The 23,438-nt window shown below is 40.9% G+C and overlaps 1 protein-coding gene across 1 annotated transcript in view; it reads right to left on the minus strand.

Annotated features, from left to right (window-relative positions):
* Positions 1-455: 455 nt before the first annotated feature.
* The window catches only part of LOC140723903 (phosphatidylinositol 3,4,5-trisphosphate 5-phosphatase 1-like), a 52,687-nt gene continuing 29,704 nt past the window's right edge, over positions 456-23,438 (minus strand). The window contains exons 4-5 of the mRNA XM_073038443.1: positions 1,732-2,266; positions 456-587 (exon numbers count right to left, since the gene is read on the minus strand). Coding sequence (XP_072894544.1) covers positions 585-587; positions 1,732-2,184 — 456 coding nt within the window. The 5' untranslated portion in view covers positions 2,185-2,266 and the 3' untranslated portion in view covers positions 456-584. The remainder of the gene's footprint in view (positions 588-1,731; positions 2,267-23,438) is intronic.

The raw sequence follows: 23,438 nt of genomic DNA on the forward strand, positions 1-23,438 counted from the left end.
TCCCATAACCAGGCCGTTCAGCAGAATAGGCCGAGTGATGAAGCTGCAGTGCACCTGGGTTGGATCCGGTTGAAAGGTGCGAGGATGAATCCAAAGACTGAATCTCTGTCACCAACGAAATAGGTGCATGTTGAGGGTGGGGGTGACAAGTAGGTGGTTCTCAAAACTCCTGTAACACTGAAACTTCTTTAGGCTGCCTGAGCATCCTCACTTCCAGTTCCTTGGCATCAGTACTGAATTCAATCATCTCTCTCTCTCTCTCTCTCTCTCTCTCTCTCTCCCCCTCTCTCTCTCTCTCTCTCTCTCTCTCTCTCCTCTCCCTCTCCCTCTCCCTCTCCCTCTCCCTCTCCCTCTCCTCTCTCTCTCTCTCTCTCTCTCTCTCTCTCTCTCTCTCTCTCTCTCTCTCTCTCTCTCTCTCTCTCTCTTTCTCTCCCCCTCTCTCTCTGGTACTTAGCTTATTGAAAGAATTCTGCCAACCAAAGGACCACAGCTTACATCTGTCAAGGGAGTAAAAGCAAACAGGAAAAAAGGAAACGCTTTACTTTTCACAAAGTTCCTGACAAGGATCACAGGCGTGGTCTTGATCACTGCAAAGAGAGAGAGAAAGAGAGATTTGTGAGCAGGTTTGCAATCCAGGCCAATATTATTGAAGACCCTTCGTCAGAACAGGGAAACAAAGAATTTGCTTGTTTTCTCTCTTTCTCAGTTCAATTAGAAGAGACTTCAGCTGAAAAAGCTAAGTCTGTTTCTCATTTTGCAGATGACCTGCTGAGTCTTCCCAGCATTTTCTAGTTTTATTTCACAAGTCCACCAACAGGTAGACTTTTGATTTTCATTAACAATTAGTTGTGATGATTACATTACCGTTGGGGTCTTCCTCCCCCTCTCAGCAGCTCTCCAACCTCTAGCTCCCAAAATTCCCCTTATATCAAAATTATTTTAAACTTCGCACAGTGCTTAGACACATGAATTCCACACAAGGATGACGTCTTTGTTAAAAATATTGACGGCTTTGGAATATGTTGGGCATTTAATGGTCATTCTTTGTTTTTGACCACCTTCTGACTTGCGACCAAACACCATACAGACTAGTGCAATACCCCCAGATGCAACTTGCCTATGGAAGCCAAACACCCGTTTCCCCCCACCACCTCCCAATCCGACCCAAAGACAAAACAGCTGACTTAGCCGTTCCACAGGAAAGTTTGCAGGTACAGGCAGATTGGTGTTGGGATAAGAAAATAGTTATCAGGTGACTGGGGGTGTGGTTGTGCCTGGGCAGGAGACTGGTTTCTGGCAACCCACAGGGAGTCCCCGATTTGCAGTTACATTTGGCGTTGCGTTGAGTGCAGGTTTTGCAGCATGCGGTGACATCTCTAGGCCAGAGTTTGCCTGAATAAACCCACATCCCAACCTGTGAGGATGGAGCTGAAATCAGCCCTGGGTCATGTTGGTGCTGGTGGGCGGAAGGCTCTGCCGACGGAATCAGTAGATCGGATTGTTCTTCACGCTGTCAGTGCTTTTCTTACGGACCTGGGATAGAAACTTGGCCAAGGGAATGTTGGATAGAATTTCTGGCATTGAAACAGGCCACTTAGCCCAGCTAGAGAGTCCGTCTCCTACCTTGTGCCCCTCCTAATCTAGTTCCTGATTAAAATTAATGCATCTTTCGAATTCCATATGAAGGTTGTCTGCAAGTGCCTATATTTATAGCAAACATATCTTACTCACCGAGACACTGGCCTGTTGTCCTACACTTTGGCTGCCGCGTTGCTTGGCTTGACCCATGATCTCTGTGCTATTCCTGTAGTCTTTCAGTGCGTGCTGTTGCTCCAGCACCTTCTGACTCTTGACCGGCAGTGGGGGTCTGTTGGGCAAGGGGGCCCACGTGCTTGGCAGGTTGGCACCTGGCTTGGAAAAGTTAGCTGGGGCAGGAGCTTGTTTGGTCTGCGGATTCTCCTGGGCCGAGCTCTTCACCTCTGCTACGGTGTAGGAGTGATTCCGCACCACTGCTGTCTGGTGAAGCACCTGCCAATTTGACTTGGTCAATTTATTGGCAGAGATCTTATCCGCAGCTGCTGGGGCCTCTTTCCTTGGGGGCCAGGCTGTTCCTGGCTCGCTCCTTAAGCCCGCGTTCGGCCTCTGTTCAAATGTTTCATACAAGGGATTACTAATCACCTCCATTGACCTCTGCTCACACGATGGGGTTGGTGGCCTCCTTTGGGCTTTCGGTGAGTTTATTTTCCAGGAATTTTCAGGCACGCTGCTGTTTGGTTAAGAAGCACAGAAGGTGACATTACAACATGAATCAAAGAATGAGTCAATACACACAAAATGCTGCATGTGCACCCGTACAGGATAGTGATTCAAGATCTGGACTGCAACTCCCAAAGAGATACGTCACAGTCGGCACACTTTGCAGTTTTTGTGCAGTGTGTCTATATATTATATACACACACACACACACATATACTGTAATATATAAAATTATATTATAAAGTTTTGTGTACACAATCAATCAAAACCAGATTTATTATCACCGCCTTGGATGACATGAAATGTGTTGTTTTGTGGCAGCAGTACACTGCAAAGATATAATATTATCATCAATCAACACACACAAAATGCTGGTGGAACACAGCAGGCCAGGCAGCATCTATAAGGAGAAGCACTGTCCCGACAAAGGGTCTCGGCCCGAAACGTCGACAGTGCTTTTCCTTATAGATGCTCCCTGGCCTGCTGTGTTCCACCAGCATTTTGTGTGTATTGTTTGAATTTCCAGCATCTGCAGATTTCCTCGTGTTTGCTCATGTTATTATCAATTACTGTACGGGAGACTTCCGGTGGGTGTAATGGAGTAGGTTGCGGTAGCTATGTGCTCCGAAATTATTTGCTTACTTTGCTGTTTAAACCTATCTCGGTGAGAGCACCATGAGTAGAAAACACTAAAAAAAAGAGACTACTTTAGAGACTTTGACTGAAATGTTTCAACAAATGTCAGAGAAACTCGAAAAATTGGATAAACTGGATGACTTGGAATCCAAGTTTGACTTGTTACAGAATTCCTTCGACCTGGTTAAATCTGAACTGAAAACGCTTAATCGGAAACTTGGAAGTATACAGCAGACTGTGAATGACCACAAAGTTCGTATTAAGCTACACGAAGAATCTCTGCTGGTGTTGCAGAAGGATATCGAAGGTTTCAAGAAAATTTCTAAGGAACAACTTAAAAAATACAACGCGTTACTGAAGAAACTTACAGATTTGGAGACCAGGAACCGAAGGTGCAATATCAGAATTCTTGGACTTCCTGAAAAACTGCAGGGTAATGAACCTATCGATTTTTGTGCTCAAATGCTGAAAGATTTATTCCCTGATATATTATCGGAACTACCAAAACTTGAGGGCGTTCACCGAGTTACCCTGCCTAATTGGGATCCTGCCAAACATCGCTCTGTTATCATTCGCTTTTATGACTATCAGATTAAAGAACAGATCCTTCGTGAATCAAGGAAGAAACGTATATTACAATTTCGTGATCAACAGTTTCGGATCGTTCAAGATTATCCACCGGAAGTTCCAAGAGCTAGACAGGCTTTTAAAGAGGTCATGTCTGATCTTTTTAAGCTTGGCTGTCGCCTTTCTCTCAAAGATCCATGTAAACTCAAGGTTACTACTTCAGATAATAAGGTTTCTTGGTTTGCAAAGCCTGAAGAAGCTACAAAGTCTCCATGCTTAAATTCAACCTTGAGTTGTTTTATGTTAAATGTTTTAATTTCAGGTGTTCAATCAAGTAATTGGCGCTTTGTTGTGTTATGAATGTACCACAGCTCTGAGGGGCCGAAGGGTGAGGGACCAGCCCCCTCCTTCCGGAGAATCGCAAGATCGCTATTAATTCGGGTCTTGGACCCAGGAAATGAGAGACAATGCAACGGATTTGACCATTGTTCTTAGAGGCACCTGTGTGAATTGCAACTCTATAGTACGTGCCAGCTATCAGGGACATGGACACCCTCGGGCAATGTGGGGTGGGGATTGTATCACCCTACCTTGATTGACATTTTCAAATCTGCCAGCCATGATAAAACGGAGACTGCAGGAGGCGGTACTCCAGCGACGCACCAGACGGAGACACCATCGCTCATCGCTCCCGTAAGGACGGGAAGCTGTTCGGGAGCCACGTGTGGTTTGGTTCCCCTAGCTAGGGAATCGAGTGGCTGATAACCCCGAAAAGGATTCCGAACTGACAACGGGGAACTCACGTTGCCGATTCCACGATTTGAGTCCAACAGGCTGGCAAGTTTATTTTCTCTCTCCAACCCGTGAACACCCAGCGGTCCCTCAAACAGCTAAAAGCCTTCATGAACTGGCGAGACTTTTTATATTTCCATCGGACAATGGTTTTACCCCTAGACAAACGATAGAGCTACTTCGAATTGTTGATTATTACTATACCCGTGCTTTAGATTGAGTATTGATGACGTATATTATCTGAATGTTTGTATTAACCTTACTTTTGTGCCCCTTTATAAATAAAAATGTTTAAAAATGGTACCATCAGACTTCAGCGGAACTCTCTATCTTTGCTGGTAAGTGACCCAGTTATGGGTTTCATAACAACGTGGGGCCTCGTCTCGAGATTTGATACCAAATTGGGAGGTCAGTGAATTGGGTTTGTAAGTCAAAAAATTTGTATCTGGTACGCGGGTAGCCAGACGGGAAACCAGCAAAGATGGACGTGGATGAATTTATGAAAGACCCGACTCTGGGGGCGCTAGAGGCGGCTACAAAATTAGACTTGGTAAATCTGGCGAAGGGGTTAAGCCTCACAGAGGTGAGGTCATCAATGAAAATGCGGATGCGGTGTAAAGCGGAGGGCGAACATAAGTGGAGATGTGGAGAAAGCGAACCAGCTGAACAACTTCTTCAACAGGTTTGACAGCTCAATCTCATCCTCACCGCAGAAATCCACACCAGGCTTACTTCCCTCACAGGAAAATAGCCACTCACAGGAGACCTTGCCCAAGCCCAGGATTACGGCTGCACAGGTGGAAGGTCAACTGAGGAAGATCTGTACCAGCAAGGCGGCTGGACCGGATGGAGTTTCCCCACGATTACTGAGGGCCTGTGCTACTGAGTTGGGAGAACCACTACAGCGCATCTTCAACATGAGCCTGGAGCAGAGAAGAGTACCCAGACAGTGGAAGACATCCTGTATTGTCCCGGTACCGAAGAAACCACAACCAAAGGAGTTGAATGACTTCAGACCTGTTGCCTTGACGTCGCACGTGATGAAGACCATGGAGCGGCTGATAATACAGAATCTGAGGCCACAAACCAGGCACGCCCAGGATCCTCTTCAGTTTGCATATAAGGAGAAGGTGGGAGTGGAGGATGCTATCACGTATTTGCTGCACAAATCACTCTCTCACCTAGAGGGGGTCAGTTGTGCTGTGAGGATTACATTCCTTGACTTCTCTAGTGCCTTTAACACCATCCAGCCCAAGATCTTAAGGCACAAACTAACGGAGATGGGAGTAGACTCTCACATGGTGGATTGGATAGTGGACTACTTGACAGATAGACCTCAGTATGTGCGGTTGGGAGACTGTAGGTCTGACACGGTGGTCAGCAGCACAGGGGCGCCGCAGGGAACCGTACTCTCTCCGGTCCTGTTCACCCTGTACACATCAGACTTCCAATATAACTCGGAGTCCTGCCATGTGCAGAAGTTCGCTGATGACACGGCCATAGTGGGGTGTGTCAGGAATGGACAGGAGGAGGAGTATAGGAAACTGATACAGGACTTTGTGATATGGTGCAACTCAAACTACCTGCGTCTCAATATCACCAAGACCAAGGAGATGGTGGTGGACTTTAGGAGATCTAGGCCCCATATGGAGCCAGTGATCATTAATGGAGAACGTGTGGAGCAGGTTAAGACCTACAAGTATCTGGGAGTACAGTTAGACGAGAAGCTTGACTGGACTGCCAACACAGATGCCTTGTGCAGGAAGGCACAGAGTTGAATGTACTTCCTAAGAAGGTTGGCGTCATTCAATGTCTGTAGTGAGATGCTGAAGATGTTCTATAGGTCAGTTGTGGAGAGCGCCCTCTTCTTTGTGGTGGCGTGTTGGGGAGGAAGCATTAAGAAGAGGGACGCCTCACGTCTTAATAAGCTGGTAAGGAAGGCGGGCTCTGTCGTGGGCAAAGTACTGGAGAGTTTAACATCGGTAGCTGAGCGAAGGGCGCTGAGTAGGCTACGGTCAATTATGGATAACTCTGAACATCCTCTACATAGCACCATCCAGAGACAGAGAAGCAGTTTCAGTGACAGGTTACTATCGATGCAATGCTCCTCAGACAGGATGAAGAGGTCAATACTCCCCAATGCCATTAGGCTTTACAATTCTACCACCAGGACTTAAGAACTTTTTAAAAGCTATTATTAATGCTTTTTGAGACGGTGATTTAGATGCATATCATATTTTTTTTTACTGAGTTAAGTATTGTATGTAATTAGTTTTGCTACAACAAGTGTATGGGACATTGGAAAAAAAAGTTGAATTTCCCCATGGGGATGAATAAAGTATCTATCTATCTATCTATCTATCTATCTAAGTGCGAAGGGTCATAACTCAGTATTACATTGGGAAGAAGGTGTTTGCAGCTGAGGAGTTGGAAAATATCCCTGAAAAGGTACTAGCAAGTGGGACGGATCAGTTAGAGTTGGAGAAATTAAGGTTGGAACATGAATTTAAAATAAAGCAGCTGGAAGCAGCTGAGAAGGAGAAAGAACGGGCTGAGAGAGAGAAAGAACGGGCTTAGAGAGAGAAAGAAAGGGCTGAGAAAGAGAAAGAAAGGGCCGACAAACAAAGGGAGCAGGCGTTCCACCTAAAGGAGTTAGAGGTGAAACGGGACCAGGAGCTCCAACTAAAGGGGTTAGAGGTGAAAAAAGAGCAGGACCAAGCTGAGGGGCAAAGACAGCATGAAATTCAGCTAAAAGAGCTAGAAGCAGCCGAGAAAGAGAAGGAACGGGCCGAGAGAGAGCAGGACCGAGCTGAAAAGCAAAGAGAGTATGAGGAGAAAGAGAAACAGAGGGAACATGACTTAGAGGTGGAGAAGTTAAGGAAAGAGCGAAGAGATCCAGGGTTAGATGGAGAGGAGAGGTTTAATGTTAGTCGGGAGTTGAGGGTAGTACCTCCATTCGAAGAGTCGGATGTTGATAGTTATTTCTTGCTTTTTGAAAAGGTGGCAGTAAATCAGAAGTGGCCCAAAGAGCAGTGGGTGGCGTTGTTACAAAGTGAGTTAAAAGGGAAGGCACAACGAGCATATGGGGCATTGTCCGTCGGGGAGGGGGAAGCGGAGAATTATGCCAAAGTAAAGGAGGCCATTCTCCGGAGTTACGAGCTAATACCTGAAGCTTATCGACAAAGGTTCAGAAATTTACGAAAAGGGTGGAATCAAACGTATACCGAGCTAGCCCATGAAAAGGGTGTGCTCTTGAACCATTGGTGCACCGCGGAACAGGTGGACGGGGATTATGGGCGTATCAGGGAGTTATTTTTGATTGAGGAATTAAAAGGGTGTGTTCAGGAGGAGATCCGGATGTACTTGAATGAGAAGCCGAATAAGTCCATCTCGGAAATTGCTAGGTTCGCAGATGAATATGCCCTAACCCACAAGACAAAGTTTCCCTCGAATAAAAGTACCCCGAGAGACCATGGGAATGACCAAGAAAGTCCGCCGGCTGAGGCAGAGGTCCCGCCGGGAGCTAGTGGTAAGGTTGAGGGGGAAAGGCCAGGCGGCCTGAGATTTCCGGGCTTGACCTGTTTTAATTGTGAGAAGGGAGGACATATTGCATCTAGGTGCTTTGCTCCGAGGAAGGAGCCAGAAAAAGGGAAAGCAGCGGTCCCTATCGGGTGTGCAGTGGTAATCAGAAAATCGGCAAGAGGGTCCCGGGTAAGCAGAGAACGCGAGGGGTCTGAGATTTATCTGTCTCACAGAACCGTGTCTGTGAGGGAGGGGGACCCACCAATTCCCGTACGGATTTGGAGAGACACGGGGGCAGAGCTATCATTAATTTGCCGTAACGTACTACAATTCGGACCTCAGACGGGTGAGGTAGCCCTGAGAGGAATAGGAAAATGGACAGAAATGGTGTCCTTACATAGGGTCATTTTGGATTGTGAGCTGGTGTATGGATCAGTTGAAATAGGGGTGCCATCAGAATTCCCGAGAACTGACGTGGACGTCCTCCTTGGGAACGATTTAGCCGGGGGTAGGATTTGGTCAACCATGACTATGACCCGCCGACCGGTGCGTGTTGAGGCCCCGCCCCTAGCGTCCCCGAGCTATACCGCATGCGCGGTCACTCGCAGCCTGTCGAGATCGGCAGCTGAGAACGGGAGCAGTTTAACATTGGCCAGTTTTGATTTGGCCGAGACGTCTTTACCGACCCTGTGCCACGAGGATTTAGAGGGTGGTAAAACGAGGAATAGTAATGTGAAAGAGGGTAAGGGAGAGGAGATAGATCGGCCCTTAGTGAAGAGAAAGGTCCTAGAGATAGGAAATAAAGATGAGAAACGGAAAAAGCTGTTAAAAGGTCCAGAGTTGGACATGGATGATCTGTCGGGGGTGGCAGCCCTGTTTGAAGAAGTTGAGAGTTATCAAGGTGTTCCCGATAATGAGATGAAGGCAGTCCTAGATGAAAAGGATGCCACTACCTTGGAGAGGTCTGCTGGGTTGGCAGATGAGGTTGTTTCAGCCCGCGGGGTTGAGTTTACTCCGGAAGGGAGTTGCCCAGAGAGGAACTGGGAGGATCAGGGGAATTTAGAATTTGAAAAGGGTACGGGTATTGAAAGTCTGGAAGAGGCAGATGTCCTGTTTGAGTGTGTCCAAGATGTGGATGCACGTGGTACTGAACCTAGTAATGGAGCTCAGAAAAAGTCTGAGGTATTTGATTCAGTTGAAAAGGAATGCAGTCCCTGTGGGTCAGATGGACTGGGTTCAGTGAAGACAGGGTTAACCCTGGTAATTGGTGGAAGGGAGGGTACCCAGGTGTTTGTACACGAAGGGGTGGTGAACCTTAAAGTGGAACTCGACCATGTGGGGATAAACATTATTATTGAAGGGAACGGAAAGTTTGTAGTTCCCAAATCGAATGAAAAAATTTAAAACCCGGCAGCTCGCTTACAGAGTAAGTCAAGAGCTGCCAGGGCCCCACACGCTATTGTTATTCAAGGATGTGGAGTGAACAGGCAGTACTTGACAGGCTGTCTGGAAAAAGCAGGATCGCTTGCAGATCTTAAATTGGAAACTAATAACATGACGGGTCCTGAAGAGAAAAATAGCAACTTGCTTAAAACTAAAGAATTGGGTAGGAATGAATTAGGTCTGGGATCCGGTGTTGATACGAGAACTCCTATGAATAAGGCAGACGGAAGTTTACCCTGCCAAACTACTCGAGTTCCTCCCATAGAAACTCACCGAAAAAAAGGTGATGGTTAATGGGGGCGCCATTATAAATAGGAAAACTGGCTGTACGGGATTTTGACAAAGCATGTGAATAACAAAGACAACCCCCTTGGAACCTGCCTGTTAAGTTGAAATCTGATGCTACCAGCCTTTAGTCAGGTACAAGAGAAACAAAAAAATATTAAAGAAAGTGCCACTGTACTCGTTACCTGTTTAGATGCTGAATTAAATGTATAACTGTATAGCTCTGTAGTGACATGGAAAGCTTGTGTATTGTGTTAGATTCTAAAATCCTGTAAGACTCTGTACCACTTCGTTTCACCGCTGGTGAAAACGCTTTGAAGAAAGGGGGTGTTATAAATGTACCACACCTCTGAGGGGTCGAAGGGTGCGGGACCAGCCCCCTCCTTCCGGAGAATCGCAAGATCGCTATTAATTCGGGTCTTGGACCCAGGAAATGAGAGACAATGCAACGGATTTGACCATTGTTCTTAGAGGCACCTGTGTGAATTGCAACTCTATAGTACGTGCCAGCTATCAGGGACATGGACACCCTCGGGCAATGTGGGGTGGGGATTGTATCACCCTACCTTGATTGACATTTTCAAATCTGCCAGCCATGATAAAACGGAGACTGCAGGAGGCGGTACTCCAGCGACGCACCAGACGGAGACACCATCGCTCATCGCTCCCGTAAGGACGGGAAGCTGTTCGGGAGCCACGTGTGATTTGGTTCCCCTAGCTAGGGAATCGAGTGGCTGATAACCCCGAAAAGGATTCCGAACTGACAACGGGGAACTCACGTTGCCGATTCCACGATTTGAGTCCAACAGGCTGGCAGGTTTATTTTCTCTCTCCAACCCGTGAACACCCAGCGGTCCCTCAAATGGCTAAAAACCTTCATGAACTGGCGAGACTTTTTATATTTCCATCGGACAATGGTTTTACCCCTAGACAAACGATAGAGCTACTTCGTATTGTTGATTATTACTATACCCGTGCTTTAGATTGAGTATTGATGACGTATATTATCTGAATGTTTGTATTAACCTTACTTTTGTGCCCCTTTATAAATAAAAACGTTTAAAAATGGTACCATCAGACTTCAGCGGACCTCTCTATCTTTGCTGGTAAGTGACCCAGTTATGGGGTTCATAACAGTTGATAACAAGGTTTTTTTGGTTTTATGAAGTCTTTTGCTGTTTTCTGCCTTTATATGGGTCCTCTGATGTTACTTTTATCGCAGCTCTTTTTAAACAATACGTTATATTCTCTCAGTGTTATGTTGATTTTTACCTTCCTTTTAGTAATTTGACTGAAAGTAATTATGTAGGGTGTACATGTAGTAATTACTGGGGAATGAAACTATAGGGTGTTTTGCTTTACCTTAAATTCACTCAGATTTTTCCTATCTTTTGATTATTTATATACCTTTTGGTCTTTTACTGTTTTTCAATAGTATACAATATTCTATATTTCTTATTGCTGGTTTTTGATTTTTTTCCCATTATTTCCTTTTTTTTCTCTCCCTTGAATACCTTAAATTAGTCATGTAGGAATCTATCTAAACAGCTTCCCTTTTTAATTATCTTCTATTTGTTTCTTTACTCCTTTTTTTTGCACCCGCGAGTTTATGTTGTCTTACTTATTGATTTTCCTTATCTGTCTTTCATTTTTTACCGAGACTAATACGTATATTTTCCCATAGTGTTTTTTTTCGTAATTAGCAAACTTATTTACTTTGATATTTTGTTTATGTATATATAAATATTTACAATTGTTTATTAAGCACAGCTATACATATATATTTTCTGGAGCCACTGGAGTTTTGGGTTGGGAACGTTAGAATTAGTCTTCAGCCTCTCTTGGCTGATTTCTCTCTTGGGGGGAGGGAGGGGGGAAATGGGTTCTTCCAGAAAGCTGATTGGATGTTTTTACTGTTTTATTTATCCACTAACTACATGTCTGTGATTACCTTTTATACATTACTAAAGGATACTTGATGGATTCTTTTATTAATATACTCAATTTTAATGTGAAAGGTCTAAATAACCCTGTTAAACGAAATAAGATTTTCTCTTATATCAGGAAACTTAAAACTGGTATAATCTTTCTCCAGGAAAACTTAATTCGTAACGATTATATTTCACGCTTTTTCAAGGATGGAAGGGTATACATTTTCATTCACCCTCTCAATCTAGATCGAGAGGCGTCTCTCTCCTGTTTGATCAGAATGTATCCTTTATTCAACATAATGTAATTTCTGATACAAATGGGCACTTTGTTATTGTTTCGGGTAGTCTTGAGAATAAACTAATCGTATTTGCGAATGTATATGCTCCAAATACAGATGACTCCTTGTTCTTTGAACATCTTTTCTCTTTTCTGCCTGATTTGAATCGGTATTCCTTAGTGATGGGTGGAGATTTTAATTTTTGGCTTGACCCTATATTAGACCACTCTTCAAGTAAAACCCCTGTCACTAATAAATCAGTCCTACTTTTTAAATCTTTTTTATCTCAATGTGGTATTCTTGATGTGTGGCATTTTTTACACCCCAAAGAAAAGGAATATCCGTATTTCTCTCAGGTTCATCATATGTACTCTCGGATTGATTTTTTTTTATAGATAGAAACTTGCTTCCACCGGTATGATCCTGTGATTATGAGATTGCTTTGTCTGATCATGCACCTGTGCTTCTGGCTTTAAGACTACCTGTTTACTCTGTACCAAATAGAAGTTGACGTTTTAACTTATCATTGTTATCTGATAAAAATTTTCTAAAGTTTTTGGAAAACCATATTACCTTTTTCTTTAAAGAAAATTTTAAATGAGATACTGCTGGTAATATAGTCTGGGATACTTTTAAAGCATATATTCATGGAGAAATTATCTCTTACTCTACCTATATAAAGAAAAAAGCTGACAAAGGAAGGTCTGACTTAGCGGCGATAATAAAAGATCTTGATCGAAAGTATGTCCTATCTCCAGATCCAAGCATATATAATAAGCGTATTGAAATCCAATCCAAGTATAATCTTCTGCTGACTTACCCAATTGAACGACAGCTGTTGAGAGATAAAACTCAATTTTACATTCACGGGGATAGAACTGGTAGTTTATTAGCCAATCGCTTAAAATCTTTTACAGTTAATCGTCAAATCACAGAAATGTTTAAAGATAATGGAACTAAGACATCCGACCATTCTGAAATTAACAATGTATTTAAAGACTTTTACCTTAAGTTGTATCAGTCTGACTCTTCTTCAGATGATACCTATATGAATGCTTTTTTCAGTAATATCAACATTCCTACATTGTCTGCTGATAGTCTAACACAGTTAGATCAGCCTATTTCCAATGAAGTTGTGGCTGAGGCTATACATGCTTTACATTCTGGTAAGACCCCAGGACCTGATGGCTTTCCTGGGGAGTTTTATAAAACTTTCACTACGTTACTTACACCTTATTTATCCTCTGTTTTATCAGAGTCCTTTATATCAGGTAAACTCCCTCAATCTTTTTATGAAGCTTTTATTTCTCTTATTCTTAAAAAAAAATAAAAATCCAGCTGTATGTTCTTCATACAGACCGATTTCTTTATTAAATGTTGATGCAAAAATTTTATCCAAAATCTTAGCTCGAAGACTTGAAAATATTCTATCATTTATTATATCACATGACCAAACAGGATTTATTAAAAATCATTACTCACATTTTAATATATGTCGGTTATGGAATGTGATATATTCACCATCCAAAAAAAAATCAGAGTGTATATTATCCTTAGATGCAGAAAAAGCCTTTGACCGGAGTGAGTGGAATTATCTTTTTAAGACCTTAGAAAAGTTTAATTTTGGGCCTAATTTTATTCTTTGGGTTAAATTAATCTATTTGTCTCCTACCGCTCAGGTTATTACTAACTCCCAAATTTCTAAGCCCTTTAAATTACAGCGGGGAACTAGACAAGGTTGTCCTCTTAGTTCTTTATTTTTTGCTTTAGCTATAGAACCCTTAGCAAAAGCACTTCGAGAATCTAAGGACATTTCTGGTATACTAAGGGAAGGTATGTTTCATAAAATTTCATTATACGCTGATGATATTTTACTTTTTATCTCAAACACTGAAACTTCTTTACCTTTGCTTCTTTCTTTAATCTCCCAGTTTAGTTCTTTTTCAGGATATAAACTGAACATACATAAAAGTGAGCTATTTCCTTTAAATGACCTAATGTCATCAAATGCCAAATTTCCGTTCAAAGTTGTTACAAGTCAATTTACATATCTAGGTGTAACAATTACTAAAAACTTCAAGAATTTATTTAAAGAAAACTTAAACCCCTTATTGAATTATGTGAAAAAGACGCTTTCTAAATGGTCCCTTCTTTCTTTATCCCTAATTGGCCGAATTAATTCGATTAAAATGAAGATTCTTCCTAAATTTTTATATCTTTTTCGGGCCTTACCTATTTTTATTCCTAAGACATACTTTGATTCTTTAGATTCAATTTTAACCTCTTATATTTGGAATAATAAACAAGCTCGTTTAAGTAAAGTTTACTTACAAAGAAATAAAGAGATGGGTGGACTAGCCCTACCCAATTTTAGGTTTTACTATTGGGCTGCAAATATAAGGAATATTACTTTCTGGTTCTATTATTTTTATCGTAAAGATTGCCCATCATGGGCCTCCTTAGAAGTTAATTCTGTAAAAAATTCCTCTATTGTCTCTCTTCTTGGATCATATTCTTCTTTTTCAGTAAATAAAACAACAGATAACATAATTGTTAAGCAAACTTTAAGGACCTGGTCTCAATTTAGAAAATGTTTTGGTTTAACAAATTTTTCATTATCATCTCCCATTCTCCTTAATTTTTTTTTTATCCCTTCCATGACTGATAAAGTCTTTAAAGATTGGGATGAACTAGGTATTAAGTGTTTTTGGGACCTGCTTATCTCAGGATCTCTTGCTTCATTTGACCAATTGTCAAATAAATTTGCATTCCCAAAAACACATTTTTACAGATACCTTCAAATTAGAGATTTTCTATGTTTCCAATTAGCTACTTTTCCTATAGGTCCTGATAAAAATTTACTGGACGATCTTTTAAATTTAAAACCTTTTGTTAATGGTTCTATTACCAGTATCTATAACTTGTTGATTGATTCTAGACAAGACTTTTTAGATAAAATAAAAAAAGCTTGGGAGGATGACCTAAATTGTCAGATTTCTGATGATAGATGGAATAAAATTCTTAAACAGGTTAATAAATCATCTTTCTGTGCTCGTCATTCTCTTCTACAATTTAAAGTGGTTCATAGAGCTTACATTTCTAAACAGAAGCTCTCCAGTTTTGACCCGAATGTTTCTTCACTTTGTAATAAATGCAACTCTGCTGATGCCTCTTTAATTCATATGTTTTGATTTCGCCCTACAATTGAAAAGTTTTGGCGGGAAGTATTTCATACCTTCTCACAACTTTTTAGGGTCCAATTTGACCCAAATCCCCTTACTGCCTTGTTTGGTATTATTGCAAATGAAGAGGTAACTTTAAATACTCCTAACCTACAGGTTTTAGTTTTTACCTCTCTTTTAGCAAGAAGAGCAATCTTGCTCAAATGGAAGGAGTCTACCCCTCCTACACATCTTCAATGGCTACGTGATATTATGTCTTATTTAAATTTAGAAAAGATCCGCTGCTCAGTCTTAAATTTGAAACAATCTTTTTATGATATTTGGGGACCTTTCCTAAATTACTTTTCCAATTTATAAAGTTTAACAGTGCATAGACTTTTATGTATATTTTTATCTTCCCTTCTTAAGTGAATATGTCTTTTTTTTCTAATTATCCATTGTCATCCTTCAGCTTTTTTCTTTGGTAGTTGGTAGGGGGTTGACTTTTTTTATATTAAAAATGTCTTTTATGATGTATGACTTTAAATTTTTGATTACAGAGTGCTATTCCTTTAAGTGTTATGCTATAGCATTTTGATCAATTTTATTACAATATATGAAGGTACACAAGTTATGTTGAGATGTATCAATGTGTTGCACTCTGTAAATCTTGTTTTTTTTTCTTCTGAATAAAAATATTGTAAAAAGAAAAAAGAAAAGAATTACTGTACAAAAATATAAACAAGCACAAAATAACACATACAGGAGAGCATTACAAGGTACACAGAGGTTTGGAATAATACAGAGCTATATAGCACATTGTGCACAGACATTATCTAAACACTTGCACAGTTATTTATTGAGATAAAGCATGGAGTAGGTTTTCCCAGCCCTTCAAGCCACACTGCCCCACAATTGACCGATATGATCCCACTGTGGGAGGTCCAAGCACATCTTTCCCCTCCTCCCACTTTTCGCTTTCCACCGGTATCACTCCCTATGCGACTCCCTTCTCCATTCGTCCCTCTTCAATGATCTCCCTCCTGGCACTTATCCTTGCAAGCGGAACAAGTGCTACAGCTGCCCCTACACCACCTCCCTCACTACCATTTGGGGCCCCAAACTGTCCTTCTAGGTGAGGCTGTGGGTCTGTTGGGATCATCTGCTGTATCCAGTGTTCCTAGTGTGACCTGTCTATCAGTGAGACCCGATGTAGATTGGGAGACCGCTTCGCCAAGCACCTATGCCCCATCCGCCAGAAAGAAAAGGGATCTCCAGGTGGCCACCCATTTCAACTCTACTTCCCATTACCACTCTGGTATAAGCCAACACTCCAATCTGCCAGAGGCACACCTTGCGTCAATGAAGTTCGGAACCTTCATCCCCCTGGACACACGGTATCCTGACTAACCCTGAAACTACAGTCTCTCGAAACCTCATCATGTTCTGCACACCACCTTTAACAAAGGAAAACATCCAACGAGTTTTCACAGAAGTGTGGACAGATAAAAGAAGTGACTTTGCTAGGATTTAACATTTCCATTCAAAGAATGTGAGCACCACTCAGACATGCTGGAGGAAGTCAGTGGGCCAATCTACGTTTCAGGGGAACAATCTACGTTTTGGCTGAGATCTTTCATCAGGACTGGAAAGAGAGAGGAAGAGAGTCAATATAAAAAGGTGAGGAGGGGGTGGTGAGTGGGAATGATGCAAGAAGCTGGGAAATGATAGGTGGAAATGACCAAGGGCTGAAGAAAATGGAATCTGCTAGGACAGGGAACCATGTAATAAAGGGAAGAAGATGAGAGAAGGAACTGGTAGTAGGGGTGTCTTGATGATGGGCAGGTGGGGGTGAAGGGAGGGGAAACAGATAGGGTGATGAGGGCCATGAACATCATTTCCCTAATTTCTAATAACCATTCTTCTTGTCCCTTCTATTTTTCCATTATCCCACTAGTTCCTATTACCCTATATTTTTCTTCTCCCTGACTCACGCCATCTGTCCATTACCCAGAGACACCTCCCACCAGTTCCCCTCCTTGCCCCCTTCTATGGTCCACTTCTCTGGCCCTTCGTTACTTACACCCATCTTCTACACCCTTAAGAGTCTCCCTCACCTTCATATCATCCTCCTCTCACCCAGCCCCTTCATCCAGATTTTAACACTGGCTACCTTTCTTTCCAGTCCCAATGAAAGGCCTTGAGCTGAAAAGCCAGCAGTCCATTTCCCTCCATGGATGCTGCCTGACCCACTCAGTTCCTCCAGCATTTTGTATGTTGCTCCCGATTGCCGACATCAGATATTTCTTGTGTCTCTTGCAGAGTACTTGTGCTCTTACAGGACTAGCGTGAGCCTGCTTGCTAGGTTCATGTGGTTAAAACTGCACGAGGTTAACATAGACATTCACACAAAAACAACCAGGAACTTAAAGTTTAGAATTTACAGTCTGAATAAATGATTATGATGGAATTTCGGATTCTGGGCTTAGCAATTCAGCCACTTTGTGATGGTCTTTTATACAGATATTGCTTTTGGCTCTTTTGTCTGTCTTTATGTTTCCTTCTGATCCACTCAATGAATACAATCAAGTGTAAGAAGAAATACGAGATGAGCACGGCTAGGCAATTCAAGATGCACAGCTGCACAAGTATACTAATGTGGAATAGAATCTGTACAACGCTGTGTTCACAAGTACACTCATGTGGGATAGAATCTGTACAATGCTGTGTTCACAAGTACACTAATGTGGAATAGAATCTACACAATGCTGTGTTCACAAGTACACTCATGTGGGATAGAATCTGTACAACGCTGTGTTCACAAGTACACTCATGTGGGATAGAATCTACACAATGCTGTGTTCACAAGTACACTAATGTGGAATAGAATCTGTACAACGCTGTGTTCACAAGTACACTCATGTGGGATAGAATCTGCACAATGCTGTGTTCACAAGTACACTCATGTGGGATAGAATCTACACAATGCTGTGTTCACAAGTACACTCATGTGGGATAGAATCTGTACAATGCTGTGTTCACAAGTACACTCATGTGGGATAGAATCTGCACAATGCTGTGTTCACAAGTACACTCATGTGGGATAGAATCTGTACAATGCTGTGTTCACAAGTACACTAATGTGGAATAGAATCTGTACAACACTGTGTTCACAAGTACACTAATGTGGGATAGAATCTGCACAACGCTGTGTTCACAAGTACACTCATGTGGGATAGAATCTGCACAATGCTGCGTTCACAGGTACACTAATGTGGGATAGAATCTGCACAACACTGTATTCACAAGTACACTAATGTGGGATAGAATCTGCACAACTCTGTGTTCACAAGTACACTAATGTGGGATAGAATCTGCACAACGCTGTGTTCACAAGTACACTAATGTGGGATAGAATCTGTACAACACTGTGTTCACAAGTACACTAATGTGGGATAGAATCTGCACAACGCTGTGTTCACAAGTACACTCATGTGGGATAGAATCTGCACAATGCTGCGTTCACAGGTACACTAATGTGGGATAGAATCTGCACAACACTGTATTCACAAGTACACTAATGTGGGATAGAATCTGCACAACTCTGTGTTCACAAGTACACTAATGTGGGATAGAATCTGCACAACGCTGTGTTCACAAGTACACTAATGTGGGATAGAATCTGCACAATGCTGCGTTCACAGGTACACTAATGTGGGATAGAATCTGCACAACACTGTGTTCACAAGTACACTAATGTGGGATAGAATCTGCACAACTCTGTGTTCACAAGTACACTAATGTGGGATAGAATCTGCACAATGCTGCGTTCACAGGTACACTAATGTGGGATAGAATCTGCACAACACTGTGTTCACAAGTTCACTAATGTGGGATAGAATCTGCACAATGCTGTGTTCACAAGTACACTAATGTGGAATAGAATCTGTACAATGCTGAGTTCACAAGTACACTAATGTGGGATAGAATCTGCACAACGCTGTGTTCACAAGTACACTCATGTGGGACAGAATCTGCACAGTGCTGTGTTCACAAGTACACTCATGTGGGATAGAATCTGCACAACACATTGTTCACAAGTACACTCATGTGGGACAGAATCTGCAGAGTGCTCTATTCACAAGTACACTAATGAGGGACAGAATCTACACAACGCTGTGTTCACAAGTACACTAATGTGGGATAGAATCTGCACAACGCCGTGTTCACAAGTACACTCATGTGGGATAGAATCTGCACAATGCTGCGTTCACAGGTACACTAATGTGGGATAGAATCTGCACAACACTGTGTTCACAAGTACACTAATGTGGGATAGAATCTGCACAACTCTGTGTTCACAAGTACACTAATGTGGGATAGAATCTGCACAACGCTGTGTTCACAAGTACACTAATGTGGGATAGAATCTGCACAACACTGTGTTCACAAGTACACTAATGTGGGATAGAATCTGCACAACTCTGTGTTCACAAGTACACTAATGTGGGATAGAATCTGCACAACTCTGTGTTCACAAGTACACTAATGTGGGTTAGAATCTGCACAATGCTGCATTCACAAGTACACTAATGTGGATTAGATTCTACACCAATGCTTATTTGAATATATACAGGCTTTCAGTCCAGCTGTGGAGTCTGACTTCGGCAGACTGAATCCATTACGAGTGTGCAAAGGCCTCTGAATGACAGTCTACCCAATTTTTCAGCGTAGAGAGTTGCCATATATGGGGATCCTTTGCATTGTTATACAGATCAGGTCAGGTGAAGTCCTGAACTGGGTTTAATTTTTGCCCTGAACATGGATGTAATTGCTTTATTTTATATCTTCCTGATAAATATGAAACATTTTTGAAAATTTGGCGCCCTTATTTACAAAAGACAGGATTAAATATATAGGTGCTCCGAAGATGAAATAATTGGTTATTTGGGGAAAGAAATATATATAGTAAAGTTATTACAAACTCCATGGAGCATGTGGGGATCTTCCGATATCCAGGCACTCTTTCTTTTTTTTTCTTTCTTTCTTTTTTCTATAGGGGTGTTAGGGGGGAGTGGTTAAGGGGAGGGGGGAAGGGTATATACATTTTTTGTTCATATATTTTCTTTTAATTCTGTAATTATTTGAAAACTCAATAAAAAAGTTTATTAAAAAAAAAGAATGAGATATATTCATTGGTACAGAATTCTGTTTTATGCATCTCCTGCCAGCAATTAGAAGAGGGCACTAATTATAAAACTGCACTGTTTATAAATGTGTGCTACCATGAATGACCAGGCTACTATGTATGTAGATTCAATTGTCAGTGATAACTTCACTTGTGAGTTATCAGATATTAATATAAAGCTTGTGTATTTATATACTCCGAGGCCACTTTATTAAGTATACCTGTACACCAGCTCTGTAGTACAAATATCTAATCAGCCAATAATAGATGATGTGAGGAGTTAATTATAGTCCATAGGCTTGGTTATTAATGAACTATAAGAGCTACTAAAGGAATAAGTGAATAATTATTAATGCATTACATGGAAAGTTAATGATAGATTTCAGGGAGAGATATTGGATGATAGGAAAGGTATGGGTTACAGAGAAAATTAGTTTTAGACTAAAAGAAAAGTTCTTTTTATAATATATGAAATTATTAAGGGGCTATAGAAAGAGTTAGTACTGATCTAAAGGGAGGTTTATTAATTGGCAATAAATGCATTATTAGGCACCACAGTAATTAATCGTCTACAGGCAAAATTGCAAATGAACTGCAAGGATAGTAGTTACTGGCTAAATGGAAAACAATGAATGGATTATAAATTGGATTATTATTGTTTATAAAGAGGGTTATTGATTGACTATATAGTTGTTAATGTGTAATAGACAGAATTGTTAATAGCATTGTCAAAAGTATTATCGGGCTATTGGGAAATATATTAATGGGCTACAAGGAGTTATTAATAAACCAAAGAGTTCATTGAACTATACTGAGTTATTAAGTGCCAATTAAATGGCTATTCATGAATTACATGATAACCTGTTAGTGGGGTACATTGTAAGATATTAAAGAGAGTTCATAATGGAATACATGAAGAGTTATTAATTGACCAGAGCATTAATAACAATGAACTAAAATGAGAATTATTAATGAATTACTGGGTTGGTTATTAGTAACTAAAGGGCAAGTTGTAAATGGATCTCATGGACTATATGTTGTGATATTAATGGTGTGCAGTGATATTTATTAATAGACTATAGAAAATGTTATTAATTGACCACATGACAAGTTTTTTTTGGACAATAGGGAGGGACATGAACAGATGATTAGGTGAGTCATTGCTCAACTAAAGGCAGACCTATAAGTAGCCTAGAGGAGAGGGTTCTTAATCAACTACGTGACCATTTATTAATTAAATTCATGGACTGTTATTAATGGACAAGAGGGTGAATGTTATAGTCACATGGATAGCAGGGAGAGTTACTGACAGACTACACAAGGAGTTATTAATAAACTACAGGAAAGATTATTTATAAATTAATTGTTTAATTATTGGGAGGGTAATTCATGAACTACATAAAGAACTATGAATGGGCTACAGGAATAAGTTATGAATGGGATACTTTGAGTGTTATTAATGCACAATGGAGAGAGGAATTAGAGGGAGTAACTAATCAATTGAAAAGGAGATTGTAATAAATAGACTATGTGGATTGCAGAATTGCATGGGGAGTCATTAATCGACAAACGAGATTTATCAATGGATTTTAGGAACAGTCATAATGAATCATGAAGAAATCTTTACCAATTACTTACTCAAAGTCCTTTTTTCATATACTACATGAAAAATTATCACTCAGATGCAGAGTATCATATACAACATGAAAAATTATCAAACACGAGGAAATCTGCAGATGCTGCAAATTCAAGCAACACACACAAAATGCTGATGGAACACAGCAGGCCATGCAGCATCTATAGGAAGAAGCACTGTCGACGTTTCGGGCTGAGACCTTTTGTCAGGACTAACTGAAAGGAAAGATAGTAAGAGATTTGAAAATAGGAGGGGGAGGGGGAAATGCGAAATGATAGGAGAAAACTGGAGGGGAGGGGTGAAGTTAAGAGCTGGAAAGGTGATTGACAAAAGGGATACAGAGCTGGAGGAAGGAAAGTATCATGGGATGGGAGGCCTCAGGAGAAAGAAAGGGGGGGAACACCAGAGGGAGATGGAGAACAGGCAAAGAGTGATGGGCAGAGAGAGAGAAAGAAGGGGGGGAACTAAATATGTCAGGGATCGGGTAAGAAGGGAAGGAGGGGCATTAACAGAAGTTAGAGAAGTCAATGTTCATGCCATCAGGTTGCAGGCTACCCAGACAGAATATAAGGTGTTGTTCCTCCAGCCTGAGTGTGGCTTCATCTTGACAGCAGAGGAGGCAGCACTCAGATACAGAGTATCATTAAATAGTCAGAGAGAGGATCTGAATGAATTATAGATACCGTTATTTCCTGGCTAATGGCTGACTACAAGAGTTAACGATAGGTCTTTTAGAAGGTTACTCATAGATTATAGGGAGGAATAGGAATCTTTATGCAATCCTTTACAACCTTGGCATATGAACCTTTTATGACTTCTTGTGGCACACTGATATTTCATATGGTAGGTTGTTTTTTCATCACTGTTATAATTAAGAATGATCAAATGGGGAGTAGTTAATAGGCTAAAACAGAGCATATAATCCACTATATGGGATTATTGATGAACCACAGGGAAATTACTGGTCGTCCACAATAGAGAGCTATTAAAGGACTACATAGAGATTTATTGAGCGGTTGAGCAGAGAACTATCAAATGACAGTAGGAACTTAAGAATATGATTTTGAGAAAGTCCATAAAAGTGAGTGTCTAGATAGTTCTGGACAAAGAGCTGAACATTCCTGGACACATGAGGTGTTATTAATGGAGAGAAGGGAATGTTATTCACAAATAGCATTGGAATATGTTATTTAACTACAGGGATAATTATTACAAAATGACACAGAGAACTATTAAATGATGATAGGGTTAAATATTAAGAGACACTAATAATACTTAGTAGGGATATAGGGATAGGTATTATAGACTGAAAGGAGAGTTATTAGTGAAATACAGGCTATGGATTATGTTATTAATGGACCAATGGTTGGGGGGGTATTAATTCATAATTGAGAGATGATTAATGGGGTATCTATAAAGTTACTACTTATCTATAGGGGATTATTAATGGATTGCATGGGTAGTTATTAATGGTATATTTGGGGAGTCACTAATTGGCTATAAATGGAATATAAGAAGAATTATTAAAATGCTATATTTAAAGTTATTAATGGAATAGATGGACAGTCCTTAATCATCAATAAGGAAAATTATTCATGATCAAAAGGAGAGTTGATTTATAAATTACATTTTGGGTTATTAAGAGACTGGAGCAATCAATATAGTACAGGTACACTTATAAATGAACAACATGGGAAGTTAGTAATTAGTTATGCAAAGATTATTATTGTCTTAATGAGGTAT

Source organism: Hemitrygon akajei, unplaced genomic scaffold (assembly GCF_048418815.1).
Source record: "Hemitrygon akajei unplaced genomic scaffold, sHemAka1.3 Scf000145, whole genome shotgun sequence".
In the NCBI taxonomy this organism is placed as follows: domain Eukaryota; kingdom Metazoa; phylum Chordata; class Chondrichthyes; order Myliobatiformes; family Dasyatidae; genus Hemitrygon; species Hemitrygon akajei.